Below are 14471 nucleotides of genomic sequence, written 5' to 3' on the forward strand. Positions count from 1 at the left end.
ATGCAGGTACCTTCCTGGGTGGAGTGATCCCCTTTGCCCCTTGAAGGAACTGTTTTATTACTGGAGCTGTGAAGAAACTTCTTCCTCTGTGCCCTCTTGCGTAAACCACTATTGCCGCAAAACGTACCTTCAAGGATGCACCATAAGGAGAATGGCTTCCATTTTGAGCTGTAGCAGTTTCTTGTTGTTGGTTTTCTTGCCTCTCTAAGAACAGCCATTATCTTTTCTGGCAGTTTTAAATGGCCAAATTCTAAGTCTTCAGGCGCCAGACTGCCATGCTCAAGACCTGCGGTTCTGGCTGAAGTGCTCCTCCTTTCTCCATAGACAGCGGATCTTGTTGTATTGATAGTCTTTGAATGTTCCCCATGTGCCATTTGTATCAGTTCTGAAAACCATGTTTGTCTTGCCCACTGTGGGGCAATTAGCATCAGTCATTTTGCTTCTCCTGCATTTTTAGTTCACCTGGGGCAACAGTGTGATCGGGGGAAAAGCATAAGCAATTGTCCCTGCCCCGTTTATCGACAGAGCATTCCCTAGTGTTCAGTGGTAAGCCTGTCTGCATGCAAAGTTTTGGCATCTTGTGTTCCCTGGCATTGCAAAAAGATCTACTTCCGGTGCCACCCCACTTTCAAAAGATCTCCTGATTTAGCTCCTGTTTGTGTGAGCATGACACCTGCCTGGTGAGATTGCCGCCTCTGTGTTTTCCTTCCCCGGGAGGTGTATCACTATGAACTCTATCTTTCTCCGAATGGCCCATTTCCACAGTTCCTGTGCTAGCCTTGATAATGCAAGGGATTGTGTTCTTCTCTGTTTGTTGATGTAAAACAAGGTTGTTGTGTTGTCTGTTTGGAGCAATATTGATTTCCCCAATAACTGCTTCTGAAAGGTTTTTAAGGCAAAGAACAGTATTCTCAGTCCTAGGATGTCGATGTGTTGTATCGCATCCTGTTCCTTCCAAACTCCGCTGACCTTGAACAAATTCATGTGAGCTCCCCAGTCCATATGTGAAGCATCTGTCATGACTGCTGCTATTAAGAGTTGGTTGTTGACTTTTCATGTCTTGAGTTATATTTGTTCTGTTCCATCATGTTATTTTCTCCTGAACTGTTGACGTGACAACCACTACATCTTCCCACCTCCCTGTTGCTTCTGATAATTGGTTCTGCAACATTCCTGAATTAGTCTCATGTGAAGTCCTGCATATGGGATTAGAGGGATGCATGATCTCATCTTTCCTAACAGTTTCCCCACCGTCCTCGGTGTCACAGCTTACTCCTTCTGGTAAAGCTGGGTCTCCATCAATAGTGATTGCGTTCTCTTTTCGTTGTGAAGCACCTTTCCATGAATCAAGTTCATTCTTACTTCCAGAAACATTTTCTCTGGTTCGGGTTGTTGAGATAACTTCTCTATGTTTATTAAGAACCCCAGTGAGAATAGAGTCCTTATTACCTGTTGTATGTCTTCTCTGCACTTGTTGTAGGAGCTTGTCCTTACTAACCTGTCTTTGAGGTAAGGGTAAATATGTATGCCATCTCGTCTAAGGAGTGCTGCTACCGCTGCCAAACACTTGGTTAACACCCTTGGGGACGATTGTATACCAAGTGCTGGTAGTGAATTTTGTTTGCCACAAATCTTGGGTATTTTTTGTGCTGCCCATTCATTGGGATGCGTAAGTAGGCGTCCGTTGAGTTTATAGTCGCCGTATAATCTTCTACTTGTAGTCGTGGAATGACCTCTTGCAATGTTGCCATTTTGAATTTTCCCATCTTTCCGAACTTGTTTATAAACCTGAGGTCTAGAATTGGCCGTAGAGAACTGGGACTTAGGAACTATATTGAATAATTTCCCTTACTGATGTCTTGTCTTTAAACTCTCTGTATTGCTTTTTTTCCCCAGAAATTCCTCCGCCTCCTTGAGGAGACATGTTTCTTTTTTGGGCTGGACCTTCTTCCTTGGTCCCCCTGCTGGTGGGAAACTTTCACATTCTAAGCAAATTCTGAATTGAATTACACCCAGTATCCATTTGTCAGAAATTATCTTCCTCTACTCCTGAAGGAAGTTTTTTATCTTGCCTCCTACTGGTGTTGTGTGCAGGAGTGTCTGTTCATTGTTGATGCCTCTCATTGCTGGTGTTCGTGAGAGGTCTCCCACTTTTGACCAGTCACTTCTGCGTGGGAGTAGAGCCTCCCCTGTGAGGCTGACCCCTTCCTTTGCTCCTTCCTCAAAGTGACCGACGGCTTTGCTGTTTTGAGGCCGTTTGGATGCCTTCTTGAAAGCTTTGGTGGGACGTTCCCGACTGGAGACTTCCTCTCCTGTGGTTCTGTGAGATAGTGCTGCCCAAGGGAGCACTCCTCCACAAAACTGCAAAGCCCCATTCGATTTTTCAGACTTGTTGTTCTTTTTTAATTGGTTGAATTGCTCATCAACTGCACTGCCAAACAACTGCTCTCCACTGAATGGGGTGTTGACGATGCTGGCCTGTAACTCTGGCTTAAATCCTGAGATTCTCAGCCAGGAATGCTGACTCAGTGTTATGCCTATCATCATTTGTCGGCTTATGTATCCACCAAATCGAATGCGGACTTTAGGCATGAGATAACGATCTTCTTGCCAGTGTCCAAGTGTGCTGTCCTTTTTTCTATATTGATCAGGGTAGTGTTTCATTAATTCCCTAATTTCCTCCCAGTGGTAGTGTGCATTGTGGTTTAAAAGGGCTTTGGAGTTTGTGGTGCGCCACTGGTTGGCTGCACTATGCTCAGACCTCCTCCCCATGAGGTCCATTCCCTTGCTCTCCTTTTTTGAGGTGGCCCTACTGTTGATGGAACGTTGGCCCTCTTTCTTGTTGTCAATGCTATGTTTAAGTCCGCAGGAACTGTGCTCTTTACATAAGCTGCATCCTTCAGAGAGTGTTTGTACTTCTTCTCTGCCCTAGGAGTCACTGCTCAACAAGTGGCAGGTTCTCTGAATGATTTTCTTGACTGGGATAGGACACTAGGGAGCATGGGTATAGATTGTTTGCTGGTTTTCATCAGTACTAGTGAGAAGCAAGATTATACGTTTCTCTTCCTCGAGATGTACACCAGACTTGTCTGCAGCATGCTTAATGGTCTGGTGATATATACCGATGCTGTACAGAGGAAAAGGCCTCGACGGACAACTATCCACACCTTACTCAGGGGAGTCTGTGTCCAGGTCTTGCCGCTGCTCTATATACTCAGTCTCCTCCTCCTCATAGAAGAGGTCTTCTTCCTCCTTTTGGGGCTCAGGAGTTAAGGGAGATTTGATTTCCTCGGCCTTTTTCTCACTCTGATCCCTCAGTGTTAAAAGTATTTTGAGGTACGCGAAACCCTTTCAGACTTTTGTCAGAATCTTTCTTTTTCTGAATGAGGAGGCCTTGAGTCGCTCCTTCTTTCGCTGGATCTACACCGCAGTTTCTTCAGCGTGAAGGCTAGGTGTCTTCCTCTTTGGAGTCGGAGAGTCCTTTGAAAACGTATCGGTTGTCAAGCTTCGGTCTTCTGCTCAGGACCTGTATGATTCTGACACAGAAACGTCTTTTCCTCAACCAACTTCCGGCAACTTGGATTTTTTGTGTCCTGCAGAGTATTCTGCGATGGATCCGAGAGGCTCTTTCTCTCAGGGCCTGCCTGTGGTTGCCAAATGCTTTGATGCCCTGGAGTCAGATTTTTGTGACTTGGGCAATTTCTTCGAGGACAATGGCTCTCTTACCACTGGTCTCGTCATCTTTTTGGTCGCCTGACTTTCGACGATCTTGAGTTCTACATCTGATGTTTCTCTCTCTGCTTCCTTGGTGACATTCTCCTCTTCTTCGCTTGAGAGACCCAGGTCTCTTAAAGATGGCATCATCCTTTGGCTCTGCATGCTGTGATGGGCTCGCCTGTCTCTCTCTCACCCTGAGTGTCTTCAATGTGAAGAACGAACTGGCATTGCAGTCCTCACTTCGGTGGTCAACAGGAAGGTAGAGATTGCAGACTGGGTGTTTGTTCTTTTGTGAGAACTTATGGTGGCAGTTCTCTCAAAATTGGAATGGTATCTTCTCTATATGGCCCTTCAGGGAAACACATGAACTTCTTTCCCAATTTCTTCATTGTATCGGAAATCCTTCAGCAAGCTTCGAGACCCAATGGCAGACAAAAAAGAATCTGAAGAGGGTGACCAAAGGTGGAAGCTCCCCGAGGACGGGATACATCATAATAGGAAGCACCAAATGGGCAGATTAGTCAATGCCGAATAAGAACAACAAAAACAAAAAACTAAGAAAAGACTAAAGACGACTAAAACGTTGGAGAATTCAGGACACAACAACTAGATGGCTGAATAATGCACAGCAAATGAATCCAGAAAAGATTCATGCTACAAAAATATAGATGTCAAACTCCTGAGAAAAATGATCACCTACAGAATGCATTCAGAGGTCACAATGATGGCCCATCCAGTGGTCTGGACTCTCCAGCCGACCTTGATGCCAGAAGCTGCTTCTTTGCTCAGTTCTGAGTTTTATAGCACAGACCAGACACAATGGGTGTGAGCGCAATGAGCCCAGGAACAAAGACATCAGTAGTTCAGGAGCATCACCTTACACTTAGCAGAGCACAAATTTCAAACTGTGATTTACAATGAAACATGATCTGTTTGTAGAGGTAATATTGCGAACATCTGGTATCCTGTTTTTTTTATTTTGTCCCCAGCCTCACACTAATCTAGCATGTGCACAAGGGCCTAGGCCTGTTCCTTGACATGAGTAAGGTTCTGGAAATTGAGGGTAGCACAGAGTGTGCTCGAATTTGTTGGACAGTGGACACACGTCCCGGCAATGGGTTTAGCAAGTGGAGTGGCCTGGAGGGCGACATAACACGTTTTGTCAACGAGAATAAACAGACCTTTTCACCTGTGTCACCGCAGCAGACGCCTACTGACCCACTCCTGTGAAGCTCTGTTGCTACAAGCTACCCGGGTCCAGTCCTAGCATCCCGTAAATCAAAGAAAAGGTGGGATTTATTGTCAGTATAAATGACCCTCCACACCTCTACCTGAAAACTAACTAGAAAACATCAATGTCACATTCTAAACATTACATTAAATTAAGTTCAGGTAGGTGCAGACATAAATGTTTTTAGATTGGATATTACCAGAATCACTAAGTCAAAATGTCTAAAAAGGACAGTTTATTTAGCATTGTTTCCTATGATAAAACCCAAGAATCCATACAAAATCCATAGGGTAGTTACATATAGCATATTATCACAATTACAAGTAGCAAATGATTCCAGTTTTACATGATACAAGCTTCAAGCTTCGATGTTAGCAGCCAATACATGTTTCGAGGAAAACCTTGCGTCTTCAAAGTCTTCAAATGTTATGATGGATGAAATCCGTGGACATATATGTAGGAAATGGCCCTTTCTGCAGAGTTATCCCCAAACTTTCTGCCTTTTTCCTCCTATTTTTCGGACCCTCTGTGGGCTTTAGGAGTCTGGGCACCTGACCACTTCTAATCAGTGCTAAAGGGCATGTGCTCTCTCCCCTAAAACTTGGTATAATTGGCTCACACCCGTTTGGCTTATTTAATTTACCTGCAAGTCCCTTGTAAAGTGGTCTACCTTATACCCAGGGCCTGTAAATTAAATGCTACTAGTGGACCTGTATCACAGATTGCACCACCCACAGAAGTAGCCATGCAAACTTGTCTCAGGACTACTACTGCAGGGCCTGCGTGTGCAGTTTACTGCCACATTGACTTCAGCAGTCAAACAACTTGCCAAGGCCTAAACTCCCTTTTTACTACACCTACGTCACCACTAAGGTAGACCCTAGATAGCCTTATGGGCTGTGTCCTGCCCTCACACAAAGGGCTTGTTTACCCCCTAATGATGTCTGGAGCCAGAGTAGGTGAGAAGCGAAATTCTTCTAACTGGTCAGACCTGTCTGGAACCTTCTCCCACCTTCTAGAAGCTGGGCACCTGGAGTATAAGTACAGGGGCTCTCGCCCCACGATTTTTAGAGCACTTTTGGGACTGGAACTGAACCTCTGTCAGAAGGACTGCTGTGCCTGCATAAGGACTCATCTGGACTATTCTTCTGCTGTTGCCTTGCTGCCTTGCTGCCTGGTATTTGCTCGGTGGCACACAGGACTCATCTGGACTGCCTCCCTGTGTGTGGCCTTTCTGCCAGCTGCTCCTTGACTTGGGCTTCCATGGTACTGCTGGACTGCCAGGAGGAACCTCCACTATTTGCTCTGGCGAGCTGGCCTACTGCTTCTCTAGTGCCTCATCTATGTGTCCTCCCGGAGCTTGGTGGACTGCCCTGTGTTTTTTCAAATAGAAATAGCGCGTGGAGAGTGCTGACTTGAGTTCCTTGAATGCTGCATCCACTACAGCTCGTGGTGAGCGCGCATTTACCCAGGAGTATGTGAGGGGTGCCTTATTTCCTGTGAGTGCATTGTAAATGAGGTATTAGGCTGATAGCATGTGTGGAGCACTTAATCTCTTCCTCCAGTGTGGGTGAAGCGGTTCGGTCTCCCTACTGCTAACACGGCATGAGGAGACCGGATGGAGTGTCCAATTGCCGAAAGAAAACCCTCCAGAAACACCCCCCTTGCATTGCCATGGCAGCCAGGAGCCTCCTGTACCAAGGCAACTGAAGAGGAAACGGACCACTCCGGAGTGTTGTGGCTGAGTTCCAGGTACGAGCCAGCACTTACCTTTCTCTGGGGTGCCAGATCCAAGAAGTTGGTCACCGAGGGCCCCACTATCGAAGCCCACCTGTAAAGAATCTCAATTGATGCGGCCACAGGATTTCTGAGGTTTACCTTAACCCCACTAATAGAGGCGCTGGGATTTCTGTGCCCACAGGGGCCCACTGCGGCTGTTTGCGGCTGTTTCATAAATTCCTCACTACTAGTGATATCTTGCACAGTATGTGTCATTCCACTAACCTAACTGCTGCATTATATGGTTGGCAATCATTGTTTTATGTACTCCCTTATTACATTTCTGACTCCATGCCCTGATGGTAGGGTATTACTAGGTCGGGATCATAAGTGTACCCTCAGGGTTTGCCTCATGTGCACAATAATAATTGGTTTATGTCACTTAGGGGCTGTTATGAAGGTAGAGTGATACTTCCGGAGTACATATTGTGCTGATGTTGTTTTAGTCATTGAGAAATGCACAGGATTTATATCTTATGTGCAGTACTTATGGACTATGTCATGTCGGTCTATGATTTATGCGCAGTACCTCAGATTTACAATATTCTTGGTCCATGATCCATATTTACAATATAAGATGTATATTTTTTATTTAATTACATGTGGAGCTTCCTTTGTGGTGCACTGATTGTGTCACTGGTGTGCGTGTGTTGCACGGATGCTTTACACATGAGCTCTAGGGATAAGCCTGACTGCTCTGCACCAGCTAACGGGGATGAGCACAAGATATCTTTAGTGTGTAACTTACTGCCCTGACTAGAGTGGTGGGTTCTGCCTGGCTGGGGTGTGTACCCTAACAAAACACAAACCCCACTACTAACAATATACGTTCACTAGAAAATCTTAGAGTTTAACAAACATAAGAAGAGCTTGCACGACACCCCTGCTTTTGAGAAACAGAAGTGATGAGCTTTTGCTAGACTTGCGACCCCGAAGAAGCGCGGCTTCCCACGAAACACGCATTGGCTGCTAGCATCGAAGTTTGAAGATTGTATCACGTTAATGTGAAATGTGGAATCATTTGCTACTTGCAACTGTGATATATGCAGCTATACTACTGATTTGTATATTTTGATGCTTGGACTTTATCATAGGACACCATGATAAATAAATTGTCCTTTTTAGATATTTTGGCTTGGTGATTCTGCTGACATGCAATCTAAGAATATTCGTGTTGGTACCTTCCTGAAATTAATTTAATCCAATGCTTTCTTTTTTATGTATGTATGTGTGTGGCCTGCATGATGCAGCCATAATATCCATTAAAAGGTAATATACACCTCATTTTAAAGTGTTTTCTCAGTTTTTAAAAAACATATTATTGTGATTTAGAAGTCTCTAAATTTTACTAGCTAAATCATGACCAGGCAATCATCCAAGCTCGACGATTAGAAAACTCAATGAGTTTGTAGTTTTTGAAAAGACAATCAACAAGTGAAACTCTGTGAGTCTGGCACTCAATAAATTCATTGTCTTTGAAAAGACACTATGAATGAGAGAAACTCAATGAGTTTGTAATCGATGAAAAGATATCATCAGTTAGGGAAACCTGATGAGTTGGGCACTCAGTGAGTTTGCAGTGTGTATGAAAAGACGTCATCAGTGGGAAAGCTGGTGAGCTGGCACCCGATGTGTTGGCACGTCATGGATAGTCTGAGTACCACGCTTGTAGCTTCACCCAGGAGATCATCAGGCATAGCTTTTGAAATCAATTCATCAGGGATATTTCACATAAAGTAAGAGGAGAATCCTATCCTATGAATCTTGTAAAGTGCGTAGCAACACTATGGCCTCCCAGAGCGTGAACAGTCAGAGGGTTGATTACTGTAAAGCCAGGTTTCAAGGCTTTAAAAAATGAAAGCTCTTTGGGCAGCTGTTGTAGCTCTGTGGGGAGAGAGTTCCAAAGTTTAGAAGCCTGGTAAGAAAGGGAGCGGCCTCCTCAGCGAGATCCGCAAATTGTGGGGACCTGTAACAAATGGGCAGAAGAGGATCTCAGAGACCTACTGGGAAAATAAGGGGTAGCTAGAGACCTGAACAAGGCGGGCCTCTGTTGTGGAGAGAACTTTGCGAAATGCATAAGGCCTTGACTTGAACCCACTGCTCCACTGGAAGCCAGTGACGCTCTTTAAATACCTTTTATACAGAATGATGTCTAGGACTACTGACTCTGATATTTCTATTGAGCAATACAATGCAGCTTGATATTGTATAAGTACGATTCAGCGTAAATTAAAATACTCACGTTAAACCACATTAAAAACAAGTTGTATATTTGGGCCACAAATGCTTTAGGTGTTGACTGCTCTTTGTAACTAAACAGGGTTCTAGCTCAGAAGGGCCACTGCTGTGCTGAAAATTATGAAAACATGTACTTCTTGACAGGGTGAGCCGCTGCAGGATTCTGCCCATCATATATGGTGGCTTGCCGCTAGGTGACAAATTCTGGAAATGACCTCAATCTAGGTGAGGTTTGGTAACAGCTGGCTTTGACTGTTCGAGGCTCATATTACGCCACTCTTTTGACTGTAGAAAATACCTATATGATTGCAGCAGACCCTGAACCTGCTGGGCTCAGTTTATATAGTTGCTATTTTTAGTCAAGCCGTTTCTTTATTCTTTAAAGCTCTCTTCTATCAGTACATAAAAGAACATTGGCATTGCATCTTACAAAGAGTGATGCTTAGTCCAGTATGCAGGTGGGCAATCATTCATAGCGAGACAGACATCAGAAATCATCCATCCAAGGAGCGTAATGACGTGAGCCACGCAATCCCCGACCGCTCAGTGGGGTGGAAATTGAATCCACTGGGGCAACATCCCATACTTAAAACTAAAGCAGGCTGTGGAAGTAGTTCTTCCACGGGCTCAAAACATTTTGCAATTTATGCCGGCACCCTCTCCCTTCATGTAAAATTCACTCAGCTCCCATGCACCAGTCCACGTCTGTAGTCCATCGCTCAATGTGGGGCAGTGTTGAGGAGCCCCGTAATTGTGCAACATTGCCTCAGGCTATCACTAATCCCAGATTGCAAAACAGGTGCTGATATCTGGTACCTTCCTGGTCGCACTATATGCTCAGGTTGCAAAACTTCCTTTACGGGGTCAATGCCAGCCCCATGGGCCAGCATTTCCATCATGTTTCTTCTGAGACAGTTCTGTATAGGCTGAATATGACAGCATTCTTATTATGCAAAGGTTTTGATTATAGAAAAGTAGCTAGGGGAAGAAGCTTCACAGTTGCACCTGGAGTAGGTGGAGACAGAACATAAGCCAACTCTATGGACGATACACAAAAGAAACCCTAGGGAAAGTGTGACATAAGCCAACCCAGGAGAAGGAATGTGAGAGCTTCAATGACTGGGGAAGCACAAGACCTGCTCTAGAGGAAGCAGAACAGAAAAAGGTTTGAGATCTGTCCCCAGGAGTAGAAGAATGCCGGACACCCCAGGGGAAGGAGCCAAAAAGCTATGCCCGGGGTAGAAGAAGAAAAGCCTCCCCCAGGAGCCAGCTCAAAGGTACGTGCACAAGAGTCACGCCAGGGAGAAGGAAAGAACACAACCACCCCAGAGGCAGGCGACGGAGAAGTGTCTCAGGGGATGCCATGGAGTCAGCGATCCATGCTCGACAGCAAGAACGGAAGCTACCATTGGAGAAGGAGTCCTGGAGCCATCTCCCAGGAAGGAGAGAGAGGGCTGTCTCACAGGAAGGAGTGAAAGAGAGGCCTCACCGGAAGGAGCACTACAGCTGTCTCACCGGAAGGAGTACTAGAGCCATCTCAAAGGAAGGTGCACAAGAGTCATGCCGGGGAGGGAAGGAGCACTAGAGCGGTCTCACCCGAAGGAACACAAGAGCCATCTCACGGGAAGGAGCATTAGAGCGTCTCACGGGAAGGAGCAAGAGAGCTGTGTCACAGGAAGGAGCACAAGAGCCGTGACACGGGAAGGAGCACTAGAGCCATCTCACCCGAAGGAACACAAGAGCCATCTCACGGGAAGGAGCATTAGAGCGTCTCACGGGAAGGAGCCTTAGAGCGTCTCACAGGAAGGAACACAAGAGCCGTGACACGGGAAGGAGCACTAGAGCCGTCTCACCCGAAGGAACACAAGAGCCGTCTCACGGGAAGGAGCATTAGAGCGTCTCACAGGAAGGCGTAAGAGAGCTGCCTCACAATAAGGAGCGAGAGAGCCGTCTCAGAAGAAGGAGTGACAGACCCCTCTCAGAAGACGGGGCGATAAAGCCATCTCAGAAGAAGGAGCAACAGACCCGTCCCAGAAGGAGGAGCAATAGAGCAGATTCACAGGACGAGTCGTCTCACAGGAAGGAGCAAGAAAGCCATCTCACAGGAAGGAGCGAGCGAGACGTCTCACAGAAAGGAGTGACAGACCCGTCTCAGAAGAAGGAGCGATAGAGCCATCTCACAGGAAGGAGCGACAGACCCATCTCACAGGAAGGACTGACAGACCCGTCTCACAGGAAGGAGTGACAGACCCGTCTCACAGGAAGGAGTGACAGACCTGTCCCACAGGAAGGAGTGACAGACCCGTCCCACAGGAAGGAGTGACAGACCCGTCTCAGAAGAAGGAGCGATAGAGCCATATCTCAGGAAGGAGCAATACAGCCGTCTCACAGAAAGGAGCACTACAGTTGTCTCACAGGAAGGCACACTAGAGCCGTCTCGCAGGAAGGAGAGACAAAGCTGTCTCACAGGAAGGAGAGAGCCACCTCAGAAGAAGCGAGACAGCCCCGTCTCAGAAGAAGGAGCAAAAGAGCTGTCTCAGAGTAAGGAGCGACAGACCAATTTCAGAGGAAGGAGTGACAGAGCGGTCTCACAGAAAGGAGCACTACAGCCGTCTCACAGGAAGGAGCGAGAGTGCCGTCTCACAGGAAGGAGCGAGACAGCCATCTCAGAAGAAGGAGCGACAGACCTGTCTCTGAAAAAGGAGCAATAGACCTGTCTCAGAAAAAGGAGCTACATACCTGTCTCAGGAAAAGGAGCTACAGAGCTGTCTCAGAAGAAGGAGCTACAGAGCTGTCTCAGAAGAAGGAGCTACAGAGCTGTCTCAGAAGAGGAGCAACAGAGCCATTTCACAGGAAGGAGCAACACACCCATCTCAGAAGAAGGAGCAATAGACCCATCTCAGAAGAAGGAGCATTAGAGCTGTCTCAGAAGAAGGAGCGACAGAGCTGTCTCAGAAGAAGGAGCACTAGAGCCATCTCACAGGAAGGAGCAACATAGCCATTTCAGAAGAAGGAGTGAGAGAGATGTCTCACAAGAAGGAGCGAGAGAGCCTCCTCAGAAGAAACAGCACTACAGCCATCTCACAGAAAGTAGCAACAGACCTGTCTCAGAAAAAGGAGCGACAGACCTGTCTCAGAAAAAGGAGCGACAGACCTGTCTCAGAAAAAGGAGCGACAGACCTGTCTCAGAAAAAGGAGCGACAGACCTGTCTCAGAAAAAGGAGCGACAGACCTGTCTCAGAAAAAGGAGCGACAGACCTGTCTCAGAAAAAGGAGCGACAGACCTGTCTCAGAAAAAGGAGCGACAGACCTGTCTCAGAAGATGGAGCGACAGAGCTGTCTCAGAAGATGGAGCGACAGAGCTGTCTCAGAAGATGGAGCGACAGAGCTGTCTCAGAAGATGGAGCGACAGAGCTGTCTCAGAAGATGGAGCGACAGAGCTGTCTCAGAAGATGGAGCGACAGAGTCTACTCAGAAGAAAGAGCAATACAGCCGTCTCAGAAGAATGAGCGACAGACCAGTCTCAGAAGAAGGAGCGAGAGAGCTGTCTCACAGGAAGGAGCGAGAGAGCTGTCTCACAGGAAGGAGCACAAGAATCTTGCTGGAGGGGTGAAACACGAGGCACCCATGAGAAGGAGCACCAGTGCCGTCTCACAGGAAAGAGAACAAGAACCTTGCTTGTCAGAAAGAACACAAGCTACCCCTGGAGAATGAGCACACAAGCCACTTTAGAGGAAGGAGCATCAGAGCCATGGCAAGAGGAGACAAAAGTAGGGAAGCCCTGGGAAAGGATGGTTGTTTCCAGTCCAGGGAGGACCTGGCCTGGCAGTTCGGTCTGGACTGTTCCCATGGGAAGCAGAGTCAAGACTGACTTGCATATGGCTGGCTCCAAACTGAGGTGGCATGGGCAGCAAAAAACAATGGATTAAATCCAGATCTGTGACTGGGGTGAATGTTTGGTTTGTTCTGCACTCCGTCTACCAACTATTCTTTTTGCTTTAGTCGCCCTAAGTGAAAAGGGTATGCCCAGACATGGGTCCTGTGCTCGCTGTGCCACCAGATTCAAGCTATCCTGGATGATGAGGGGTGATGCCCCAAAACCGGCCCCAGGATGCTGGTTTCTAGTCCAGGGAGGACTTGGCCTGGCAGTTCGAACTGGACTGTTCCCATGGGTAGCAGGTTCAAGACTGGTTGCGTATGGCTGGGTCTAAACTGGAATGGCATGGGCAGCAAAAAAAACTGGTGGATGAAACCCAGACCTTGAATGTTTGATTAGTTCCGCATTCTGTCCATAATCTTTTTTTTTTTTTTCATTTGTCGCCCTAACTGGGTCAGAGGCATGAGAGCTATGTAGACAGGGGAAGAAGAACACAAGTCCCTAAACCAGAGGAAAAAGCATTAGAGCTGCCAAGGGAGAGCAGGACACAAGCTAAAGAGCTGCCCCAAGAGGAATAACACAAAAGTGGCCCCAGAGGGAGCTGAATCAGAGCCTTCACAGAAGAAAGAGGAGGACAGTCAGACAGGGGAAGAAGAAAACAATCCACCTCCAGGGAAGACGCCCAAGAGCAGCCCCAGGGACAGTAGAACACACACACCTGCTTTCGAATAGCCTCCAGATCCTGGTCCTGAACTATGTCTTCTCGCAGGTGGATCCTGGTCAACCTCGTGCTCCGAGGATCAGAGAACAGGGCAAAGAAGCTGTCATGGGCTTCGAAGACGCTGTCCGCATTCACCAGCTCTATGTATCTGCAAGGAAAGGAAAGGCAAGAGAGTCAGACAGTTACTCAGGTCCCAAAAACAAAATGAACACACAGAGTGAAGGACCATGATGTACACACCAGAGAAAGGAAGCTACATGGGTCCCGGAAAAAAGAACACATAGTGTCATGGACTAATGTGAACAATGAAGAGAGAGTCAGGCAGCTTCCCGCATTCAGTGTCATAGAGAAACATGTGCACTACAGAGAGTGAGACAGCTGCATGGGTTTCCAAACACTGAACACTCAGTGCTACAGAAAACAAGACATCTACAACAGTCAGGCAGCCTCATAGGTCCCCCAACATTTGGTTTCAGAGAGCTGCGTGTACTTAGGGGTGTCAAATATACTCACAACACCCCAACACTCAGCATCATATAATAACTTTGCACTGCACAGTCGGAAAGCTACATGCCTCCCCCGCACAGAAGGCTGAGGGCAAAGGACAGCAAAGACACTGTTTACAGTTAGACAACAACAGGGCTCACCCAACACACACAACTTAGCAACATGGGCATGGCAGAGAGTGTCACAGAGCAGAATGGTTCCCCAACACTCTCAGTGCCACAGAAAAGCATGTGTGCAGCAGATTAATACAGCCACGTGCCATGTCCAATACTTAGTATCAGAGGGCATCAGGTCTATTGCAGAGCCAGATAGCTCCGCAGCTCCTTTATACTTAGTGTAATAGAGCAGCAACAGTGCAGCATAGAGAGTCAGGCACCTCCGGGTATCCTGAACACTCAGCG

General features: G+C 46.9%; 1 protein-coding gene across 1 annotated transcript in view; it reads right to left on the reverse strand.

Annotated features, from left to right (window-relative positions):
* ZER1 (zyg-11 related cell cycle regulator) overlaps nt 1–14471 on the reverse strand; it is a 287758-nt gene that overhangs the window by 218969 nt on the left and 54318 nt on the right. Inside the window, exon 3 of the mRNA XM_069237017.1 lies at nt 13561–13711. Within this exon, the coding sequence (XP_069093118.1) occupies nt 13561–13711 (151 nt within the window). The remainder of the gene's footprint in view (nt 1–13560; nt 13712–14471) is intronic.

Source organism: Pleurodeles waltl, chromosome 6, assembly GCF_031143425.1.
Source record: "Pleurodeles waltl isolate 20211129_DDA chromosome 6, aPleWal1.hap1.20221129, whole genome shotgun sequence".
Lineage (NCBI taxonomy): Eukaryota > Metazoa > Chordata > Amphibia > Caudata > Salamandridae > Pleurodeles > Pleurodeles waltl.